The sequence below is a fragment of the Tripterygium wilfordii genome, chromosome 15 (genome assembly GCF_013401445.1).
Source record: "Tripterygium wilfordii isolate XIE 37 chromosome 15, ASM1340144v1, whole genome shotgun sequence".
NCBI classification, from domain to species: domain Eukaryota; kingdom Viridiplantae; phylum Streptophyta; class Magnoliopsida; order Celastrales; family Celastraceae; genus Tripterygium; species Tripterygium wilfordii.
This window is the reverse complement of record NC_052246.1, coordinates 13,643,629-13,654,585: the sequence shown is the minus strand read 5'-3', so window position 1 is coordinate 13,654,585 and position 10,957 is coordinate 13,643,629. Positions and strand designations below refer to the sequence as shown.

General features: G+C 38.2%; 1 protein-coding gene and 1 pseudogene across 1 annotated transcript; one reads left to right on the top strand and one right to left on the bottom strand.

Annotated features, from left to right (window-relative positions):
- Nucleotides 1-2,254: 2,254 nt before the first annotated feature.
- Nucleotides 2,255-7,185, bottom strand: LOC120016403 (annotated as a pseudogene).
- Nucleotides 7,186-7,430: 245 nt separating this feature from the next.
- On the top strand, nucleotides 7,431-10,676 carry LOC119980066 (RNA-binding protein Y14-like). Its single transcript, XM_038822723.1, has 4 exons — nucleotides 7,431-7,776; nucleotides 8,536-8,672; nucleotides 9,696-9,847; nucleotides 10,295-10,676. The coding sequence occupies exons 1-4, from the start codon at nucleotides 7,509-7,511 to the stop codon at nucleotides 10,338-10,340; spliced, it is 603 nt and encodes a 200-aa protein (XP_038678651.1). The 5' UTR covers nucleotides 7,431-7,508; the 3' UTR covers nucleotides 10,341-10,676.
- The last annotated feature ends 281 nt before the right edge of the window (nucleotides 10,677-10,957 follow it).

Below are 10,957 nucleotides of genomic sequence, written 5' to 3'. Positions count from 1 at the left end.
GTATTTAGCAAAATTGAGAGTGCAAATAAGATTCATCTTTGCATAGATTATAAAGTGAATATATATATATATGTAACCTTTAAAAGATAATCCCAACACATCTAATCTAAGATTGTATATACAAGGATTAAAGATTAAAAATATATTTATCGCTTCATAAAAATCAAATGATGTGGTTTATAAGATAAAACTCAATTAAAGAACCAAATCAAACAAGTCTTGAGTCGAGGGCAAACAATACATATAATTGATTTGGACCACGAACTTCGCTCACTTCTTCCTACTTCTTGTCTCTCTCAAACTCTTCAAATTATAACAATAAATTTATGAAAATCATTGAATTGAACAATATTATAGTCAACCGTGTGTTCTAATAAACTTTTCATGACCTAAAATTTTATTGAGGGCATGATTGCAAGGGGGAGAAATTGGTAAATTCAACAAGTTTTTTATTTTATTTTGTGAAAGTATATGATAAACAATGTCTCGATGTGGGTTGTCTAAATCAAGTAGGACCCAGTACATTTTTGGGAGGCTAGGTAACAAGTGAAATTGATGTAAGTTGGACAAGGATCTATGCATCATTCTTGTATAATAAAAACATTATTTGTGTAAACATCCACTGTGATCATAAAAAGTGTTTTAATTTACATAGATTATTCTTTATGCATCTCCACAAAAACTACTTTTATTACCAAAAAACATAAAATAAAGGGAAAAATGTTACATAAAATAAGCTAATTCTCTCCAAGAAGCAAATAAAATCACGAGTGTAAAATGTGGGGAGCCAAAGAAGTAACAATTTTACTGTGGCCCTTTGGGTTAGATTTCAACGAGCACTATGGCATTTATCTTAGAGCAAATGCAATAGTAAAATTTTATTATGTCAACAAAAATTAATATTGGGTCCCACTTATGTTACACAAAAAATTAAGCTAAACACGTCTCTCAATACAACCACGTTAACAAAACATGCCTCTCAATACAATCACATCAGTAAAACACAAATTCTTATACATTATCCCTCCCCACCTAACATGGATGCCAACAATATTCTAGGTCTTCATGTTACATCAAAACACAAAATCACAAACACACAAAATCCCAATAAAACAACATGACCACATCAACAAAAACACGTCTCATAATACAATCACATCAACAAAACACGTATTCTAATACAACCACATCAATAAAATACAAAATATCATATATTTTTGTTGGCCTACCAAAAATTTATCATTGGTTGCTCTTACCATTAATGGTGAGAAATCATTGATCAATGAAGTGACAATTTTATTGTCTGATCGGAGGGAAAGTGAATTGTAAATTGAATTGTGAATGTTGACCACTCACCTTGATTGGTATCGAGGAAATCCATTCAACACATATAGAGATTGCCAAAATGATACCTAGAAGACCTCAACTTAATGTCTTCCCTGAAACCAAATATTAATTAAAATAAACTATAATGTTTTTCCTTCCCAACATGTTTTGTTTTGTTGCTCTCTATAATAAGTGTAGCAATTCCTCTTCCCTACCTGTCTCATCCAATTAATTTTCTTTCTCAACATATTGTCTTTATATGTTTATTTTATAATTTAATAATTTATGGTAAACTGATAGTGGAAAATGACTTCCCCAGCTTATCCCCCAATAAAGAAGATGAACATTGAAACTTGACAACGACCTCAACGCTTTTTGGAATGCATGTCCATATACCATGGGCCCCATGGCCTCTGTGAAAGAGTACAGGCCCAGTCCAGTATGACTTATTGAGCCCACAATATTAAACAGAGGAAAGACGCTAATCACACACGAGTTCCGACTCACGACAAACTTTTTTTTTGAAAAAAATATTGAAGTTTGCCAAAATATCCTTTTGTGGAAATTACTTTAAAACATACAATTACATTAAATTAAACTCCCTAATTTTAATATAATCATCATCGCAAGTAAGCCGTTGATTGAACGGCAATCACGTTTAATGTAAAGGACCAACCCATCCATTAGAGCGTGGGTTCAAGTCCTACACTCTCCAAAACTTTGATTTCAAATATATATATATAATCATCATCATCTGCTCGCTCTCCTCCATCTTCTCTTAGCCTTGCAAATTCGTAGAGTCATTCGAGAAAAAAATGTGAAATTAATTTGGATGGAGAAAGAATAGTTTAAGATATTTAATGTTATATAGTTAATATAAGGGTTTTTTTAAGAAACTCAATCTGTAATAGAAAATAATTAGGATATATTAAGTAGTTGTGTATAGTGAATTGAAACTCATGTACGAATCGCAGCTATGGAATGCACTTACACTTAATAATGGGCCTAACACAATAGAAGTGGAGGGCCATCCAAGCCCACGGGGGTGTTTAAGGGTCTGCACGTGCCGATAAAGCCTCAGATAGTCAGATATCATTATAATATAAACGGCAACGTATAACATGAATGCAAACGACTCTAATGGAAAGTCATGATTGTCAAATGTCAACTCCTCGAAGTTAAAATTCTCACCAATAGATCAAGAGTTGAACTGAAGCGGCTCTGGTACCCCAATCCTTCATTGATGCTATAAACTTCATGCATGCTTGAACAACTTCATGCTTAGCCAGTGAAAATACACAGCATTACAAGGACGGGGATTGTCAAGGGAATCAAGCAGGAGTAATACTAATACCTGTTATAAAACAAGAACCACTTCAAGAAACTCTGACTAGAGAGCTTCCAACCGATCATACAAAACACGTACATATATATGTATATTTGTGCATATCTTCTTTTTACAATAACTAGCTCTCATAATATGTGTTTTCTAAATATTGTATTGTATTAGTCCTCAAGACAAGTGATCTTACAAAGGTTCGCCATAAAATCGTTAAACTTGATTAAACTAGAAGGATAAAGATAGAGAAGTTACTCTTCACCAAGCCTACAGAAACAAATTTATATCTAATAGTTATAAAGAATCTAAACATGACTTCAAAATAATATGGTCAAACCCTAAAAATCAAGGTGTCCTGCAGAAGCTAATCAATATGTTACAAAGCCAAAATGCCGGATAGTAAATCACATTTCATCAGGACCATACTAAGGACTAAGAAACAGTAACTGTTTTCAAGTGTAATGTTAAATGACGTTGAAAAGAGCACAAAAGGAGGAAACTTTTACCTGTCTTTTTGAATAGCGGATAATAATACAGGATTATCCAAAGCAGGAAGAAGTTTTGATATGACTGCGGTGAAAAGGAATCCCAGAAATGAAACGGACCCAATAAGGACAAAGAACCAACCCCAAAACACGCTCTTCTTGATCAAATTGGATCTGGTGGAAGATGACATCCCTGCATTTCCCATTTATTCAGCATCAAAACAAGCCAGCAAATTTGAGAAGTTATGTGGAATTTTCGAGCAATAAATTGCTTGGAACGAATTGTACCTCTATTCAAAGCTTGATATTGAACCGCTTTTCAGCAATCATATGAAATAATGGGATTAGATTTCAATTTAGTAGCTGAACTGTGTGATGTGGACTTTTAGAATAAGCTAGGCATCATCGAAACTGGACAGGAAAATCCAGAGCGAAGACCTTCACCAATATGATGGAGAAGAGGGGTGGAGGAGAGGGACATTGAATAGCTGCTTCCAACAAATAATGCCCCTATCACCCAAATCATCCAACTGTGTCCATTCCCTGGTCTTAAAATCCAACTCAATTAAAACACCAAAATATGTTGTCTTGTAGTTCAACTCATTCCCCTCCTTTTCTTCTAAAAGCCGCACCAACCATCAAAAGATCGCCCATAGATTCCACCAAGTACATTTTACTCATATTGGTAGTCTTATAATCCGTAGGTGGAGGAGCAAAGGTTATTAAGTTGGGAGGGGTTTTGGGCCATCAAGTTTACAAAGAAAATTGTGCTACACTGATGAACAACAAATATTTGACTATTGCAAGTTTGCAACACACAATATCTCGTGTTGCATTGGGAACTTCTGGCTCAACTTCTTGCCATGATTGGTCCCCTGATCGTTCTATGACCAAATTGTTGAATGAACCATATATTACAGCTACCACAAGTTCTTCTCCCAAAGGCTTTGGCATTTTTAAGGCCAGGAATTTTGCAATGTAATAGTCTTGATACCACTCGGGAGGTAGAATCTGCGCTGTCAGATGTCGATGTTCAAAAGTGAATGGTGGAGGTGGATCGAGATAAGGGGCTAACCAGATGCATCTGGACCAAAGGCAACGAGCCAACACCGAGTAGGTCCCCATATGTGACATCCACTGAGCTCTCGAACATCCGGATTGTCCTGTTTGTTCTTGTACAAACCGAAGAATCACCGACCTTCACCATCATTGTCTGCCAGTACCAGCTGGACAACCTGGAGCCCAATTCCCTTTGACAGCAGCCAATCGTCGTGACGGACAAACCCTGGCAAACAAACCAAGTCCTCCACTGTACCTATTCTTTTAACTCTCTCTCCAATTAAATCCGAATGAAGCTCTGACCAGTCAGTCATGGGGATTTCTGCCAAATATCAAATCACAACTTTCAGTGACAACTATATCCTTCCATCAAGTTTTGGTTACATGTAAAACAATGTAGGAACCAACAATCCAAAATTCAATTGGATTCAGTAATCCAAAGTCCTGGATCCAACTTCTTTATCCTTTCTCCAGATACATTAGCATGCACCTCATTATGGATTCGAAGCCAACTACAACTGGGATTCTTCGCTGCCCTTCTAGTTTTCATCAACTTCCTAATCTTGTTGGCTTCATCCCATTCCCCTGCTTCAGCATATACATGTTAGCAAGAAGTAAATAATATCCAGAGTGTTGAGGCTTCAACTTAAAAAGATGATCGGATGCCCAATGCGCCAGCTCTCTGTTGCCATAGATTCAACATGCCCCAAGTAAGGCACCCCGACTATTGGCATCTGGTATGATTGGTAGGCTTTTAATAAGTTCAGCTGCTTCTTCCAGTAGGCCTGCCCGGCCAAGGAGATCGACCATACAAGCGCAATGCATATGCATTGGCTGAATAGTTTGAGCTTGCATATCAGCAAAGTACTTTCTCCCCTTCTCAAGTAGTCTTCCATGACTACAAGCTGACAAAATTCTATGTATGAAACAGAATCCATCCGCCTTCATTGCTTCAAAGAGATTCATTGCAATGTCTAACTGACCTAGCAGTCCATAACCCAAAATCATCGTATTCCAAGAGGCTGCATCCTGCAATGGAATCTGGTCAAAGATCCTGTGAGCAAGATCAATTCGTCCACATTTTGTGTGGAAGTCCAAAAGAGAGTTTGCAACAAAGTGATGTGAGAGAAAATGCTTTCTAACCAAGAGTCGATGGATCATTGACTCATTGTTCCTTGCTTGGTTGTGGTCAGACTTGCACAGGCTGAGATTGCACCCATTAGGGAAACGATATCATGCTTCATGCCAATGCATGCCATTTCTGAGAATAAGCTCAAAGATCCCGAGGCCACACTAGTTTGGGAATAACCTAGTATCAAGATATTATAAGATATTTCATCTCTGAGGGAGATGTCAAAGACAGCTCTGGCAAGATCTAGACTTCCACATTTCACATACATATCTGTCAAAGCATTGGATACAAACAAATCAGAAGAGAATCCCATACAAATCGTCTTTGCATGGATTTGTTTTCCAGGACAAAGGAATCCTATACATGCACAAGCAGGAAGAACATTTGCGAAGGTGACAATTTCACCGTGAGCTTGCATTTGTCTTATCAGGCACATTGCTGCAAACTCACGTCTGTTCTAGGCAAAGTTGGCAACCATTGCATTCCAAGAAGCAACGTACTTCTCACCATGTGGTGCCTGAACTGAACTGCCTGACTTTGCATACATATCAATCAATGAATTGGCAACAAAACATCAGTTTGGATATGCATTCGTAAACAGAATGCATGAATTTCCTTCCCCAATTTGAAAAACTTCAATTGAACTAGCACAGGTAGCATACTAGAAATAGCAACACACCCCGGTTTCATCCCATCATCAATCATATGCCTAAACATATTAAAGGCGTCCTCATTAGACCCCATAAAAGAAAGACTTGAAATAATCGAGTTCCAAAAAACCTCACTCCTGCACACCATCTCATCAAAAGCTTGCTTAGTTGCCTCCATGTTGTACACTTCAAATACACATCAAATCAAGCAATTGCCAATGGTCACATAACAACTTAACCCAACCTTCACAACATAACAATGTACCTGCATTTCAATAACCTCATCACCAACCTCTGCACAAGCTAGGAACACAGCTACAGCAGTGACCACATTTGGTTTGAACCCAGTCATCAAATTCATCGCAGAAAAGAATTCAAGCCCCACAGTATGAAACCCATTGATCGAAGACACCCCAATAAATGTATTCCACGACACAATATCCCTTTCATCCATTTCATCAAACACCCTTCGTGCATCCCTCAAATTCCCACAATTACCATAGAAAGAGCATGAGTGCATTACCCACGAAGACATTAAAATTTAGACCTGTTTTAAACACAACCCCATGAATCTCCATTCCCTTCTGGATCTCCAAATTATGTGCACAAGCATTTAGTACGCATGGAAAGGTGTAATCATCAGGCCTAACACCCTGTTGAAACATTCGATTATAGGTGTGGAAGTTGTCCTGGAAGTATGGAACCCGGCCACCAAAAAAGCTCGATTGATTGTGTTCCACAAAATGGCCGAAGGAGAATATGGGACAGACAGTTCAAAAATCCGGAGAGAACTAACAGTGTGATTGAAGGAGGCGTAACGAAGGATGAGAGGGGCACAAAAGGAGATGCTTTTAGGGAGCAAGCCATTGAGTAAGGCAAATGTGTGTGCTTGTTGGGTTTGTAGTATAGATTGGCCTAAGAATAAACTACGAAGAGTATCCCGCCAGTGATTAGATAACATGGAAGCATGTCAAGGATCTCTTATTGAAGCTAAAATGGTTTTAAGTTTTCCTATTAAAGAATTCTATAAAAGAGAACAATAAACTCTGCACTGACAGCCTCAGTCTACCAACCAGCAATCGCAGATCAAGAACTAATAAACTCTGTCTACTAACCCATATACAGAAAATTAAAGATATGGCACTCACCTAGTCACCTGAGACGTGAAGAGGAGAGGGTACAGCGAACGGATGATGAAGGTTGTGCATGGAAGAGAGTAGTCTGAGGACGAAGGTGTACTGGAAGTTGTAACTCCTAATTTGGGCCTTACATAAAAGCCCATATTAAAGCCATGAAGAACCAAATCAGACTCATGAAGGCCCAAATAAAAGTCCACAAAAGAAATAAGGTGTGCGTGTTCTCTGTGTAACGCCGCCGCAAATAGAAGCCCAGATTAAAAGCCATAATGCTTTTAAATCCTAAACCAGAAAAAAAAGAAAAAGAAAAAAGGAAACTGGGTCACTGAACAACCCAATTCCACTTCTCTATAGAGACTTGCGAGAGAGGAAGAGGAGAGTATGGCAAGCGTAGACGTGGAGGCGGTGGACTTCGAGGCGGAGGACGACGACCTCATGGATGAGGATTTGGACGCGGCGGCGGAAGGCTCTCCACGAGCACCACTTCCGAAGCTCAAGTCTGCCATCACTGGTGGGGCCTCATCCTCCACCCCTAAGAAGACTAAAGGCCGTGGTTTCAAAGAAGAGGCTGATGCCGACCGCCAGAATCGGCTAGCAGCACGCGACTTCGACTCTCTCGCTTCCGATGGCGGTCCTGGCCCCATGCGATGTATGTCATGGCTTCTCTTTTTTCTCTGTGAACCATTCTGCTCTTCTCCTTACTTGTTTGTATGCGTTTGTATTAGTATGCAATGCTCTTTGAATAGGGTTTGATGGGGAGATTTTTGGCTATTTGGTGTGCTGTTGGATTTTGGTTTTGATGCCTATGCATTAGCATTTCTGTTTAGGGTTTGGTTTATGCTATAGTGTTGTAGGGTTTTCGAGGAAGAGATCTGTAGGGAGGAACGTGCAAAAAAAAGTCGTACAATCTCTATTTTATGAAGAGAGTTTTGTCCGGATATAGCATAAAGAAAAAATTCCACCCCCCCCCCCCCCGATTGAAGACATAGGTCTCGTCTTGGTCAGAAAATTTTTGCCCTTTGTATTCGAGTGATGTGATGTAATATCAACTATTGTTGAATCGGGGCCTTCCATGAACTAAATTGATGACTGATGTAAATTACCCGTTTGAAGAAGGCATGCATTGTATGTGTTGAGCTGAGCATAGTTTTTTTGGCCAAGAATTAGCTAGTGACTGTTGGTTGGCTTTCTCCTGCCCCATAAAGTTCAAAGGGCACTCTATCCTACCTTGGGTTTTCTTGTTTTACATATGCTGCTTTTCTGTAGTAGTTTGTCATTCCACCCTAGTGCATGTCAAACCAAAAGTTCTTACTCATACTATTCCCTTTTTTAAGGGAAATAATGAAGTAACACAGTGCTATACTATTCGCGTTTTAAATAATAGTTCCTTATATATTCTTGCTTGCAGCCATTGAGGGATGGATTATATTGGTGACTGGAGTTCATGAGGAGTCACAGGAGGATGATTTGCAAAATGCATTTGGTGAGTTTGGAGAGATCAGGAATTTGCACTTGAATCTTGATCGCCGCACTGGGTTTGTGAAGGTAAGCATATTTTCAAGGATACGCCCTTTCTTAAAGTTATGATGAACAAAACATTCAATTTATAAGATCCCAGGACATGCGGCGTTATAATTACTCTGCTTTTACTGTTTTTGTACATTTATGTTTTTCTAGTTGTATTTTCTGACAAATAGGTTCAGCATTTCAGATAATGGAACTGTGACACAATTACACAAACTCATTTTTTGGTTTGTGGAGATGACAGTTGACACTTTTTTTGCTTCTTTGTGATTGTGTTTTTTTATATACTGATTGAAACTAGACCAATGTGATGCTTTCTCGAATAATATTTGTTGGATATTTATGTTGGACCCAACTTACTTAAAGTGCTTCTAGTTTTCTGATTCATGATGTTTGTTGCATCAGTTTTGTCATTGCATAGCTTCTATGGGTTAGTGAAACATTCCTAGTACTGCTTAATTTTGCATCACTCTTATGAGGGTACATCACTACATCCTGCTGCCTATACCATGGTTGACCTGTGAACGAAGTTTGTTAAATCATTTGTGTATATTTTACAAGTTGTAATAATTTAGCGTTCAATTTGGCAGGGATGGGCTAGTCTGGTTCATTTTGTTCTAGAATAACAATTTTAATGGTAGTTGAGGAATAGCATAAATGATGAACTGAAGAATGATTCTGCAATTATTGAGTAAGTTAATTTAGGGATTTCTAAATTATGAAAAAAAATGTGGAAATTTGTCTGTTCCATAAATATACGTGCTGTATCTATCAAGCCAAAGAGGAAGATCTTCAACATTACTGTATCTTCAACAAGCAAATATTGAGCTTTTCTTTATCTACTTAAATGGCGGAGATTATTTATCGGACTATTGTTATTTTGATGAGATGTATATCAAGATTATTGTTTTACAAACATTTTGTTCCCTTGTCTAGTAAGAAATTTTCTGTCGCTATTGTTTGTAATGAATAATGATACTATAAAGGTATATTGATGGATGATGTTGTCAGCCACTTATTGAGCATTACTGTTGATTTTGTTAGGGTTATGCATTGATTGAATACGAGAACTTTGAGGAAGCTCAGAGCGCGATAGCTGCGATGAATGGTACAGAACTCCTTACACTGACTATCAATGTTGATTGGGCCTTCAGCAATGGTCCTAGTAATGGACCTTACAGGAGAAAGAACATGAGGTAGGTTTGTGAGATCTTTGTTATGCTGTTTTACAGATTTACCATAGGTGTCTTATTTGGCTAGTGATCTAAGTAGGAAAATCTCTGCTTTGTGGCTATAATTAATTTAATAGTTCATAAGAAAGTATCTTTTTGGATCAAAGGAAAAAATATTTATCACTGATCATAATTTTGTGGCCCATTAGGAAACATAGTTTTTTTATTGGAGAGGGCTTTTGTGGCAAATGAGGAAGAGGAACCATCTGCAATAGTTTTTTTTTCCTCTCCTTGTTTTGGGGGCTTTTAGGAGAAGAGGCAGAAATGACTAGCTTTGTATGAGGTTTGTTATTCAGTGAATGTCTAATGGGCTTTGAATATAGCTGTGTTATCTGGTGCGTTACAGATTTTGAGTTTGCCGGTTTGTGGAACATATTGTTAAGTGTTTTTTTGCCTCTGGTATATTTGCAGGCCTGCGCGTTCACATCGATCAAGGAGTCCAAGGAGGAGATACTAGTGTATGACCATTGGGGAGATGAAGAAGAACGTCGTTGATGAATGGGTCTGTTATTGCGATGAAAGCTTGCAGCCAAGCTTGTGCCTCATTGGATTTCTTATATTTTCTTAGGATATTTGACTTACATGTTATTTTATTGCATTGTGCTAAGCCGTGTCTTCGGAATTTTTTTTTTTTGAATTTTAATGGTGGGCTTTTCTTGTTTATAGTCAAGGACTTGAAAAGAATGGTAATTTACTTACCAAAAAAAATGAGTTGTAACTTCTGACAATATAGCTCACCCTTCCATTTACATTGACATTGTAAGAATATTTCGTGTTGGCCATTACCGTCAAATGCCGCTTCTGCTTTGTCCATTGCAGATGGTGTTTCTTCTTAGTACCCGCTGTCAAGTCTCACCTTTCTTTGCTTGCCAAGAAGCCCTTCTTGGGCCGAGTATGTTAGAAGCGCAACCACAAATCTGGGATCCGTAAAGCTTTAAAACTTGGGCCGGGCTTTAGATTGTCACAATCACAACTTAATACCTACCCGTCTACGACGTACTGTAGAGTGTAGAGAGTCAGAAAGGCCTTCAATCCCTTTCTCGGTTTCTCCCGCTCCTCCATCCCCTTCTCTCC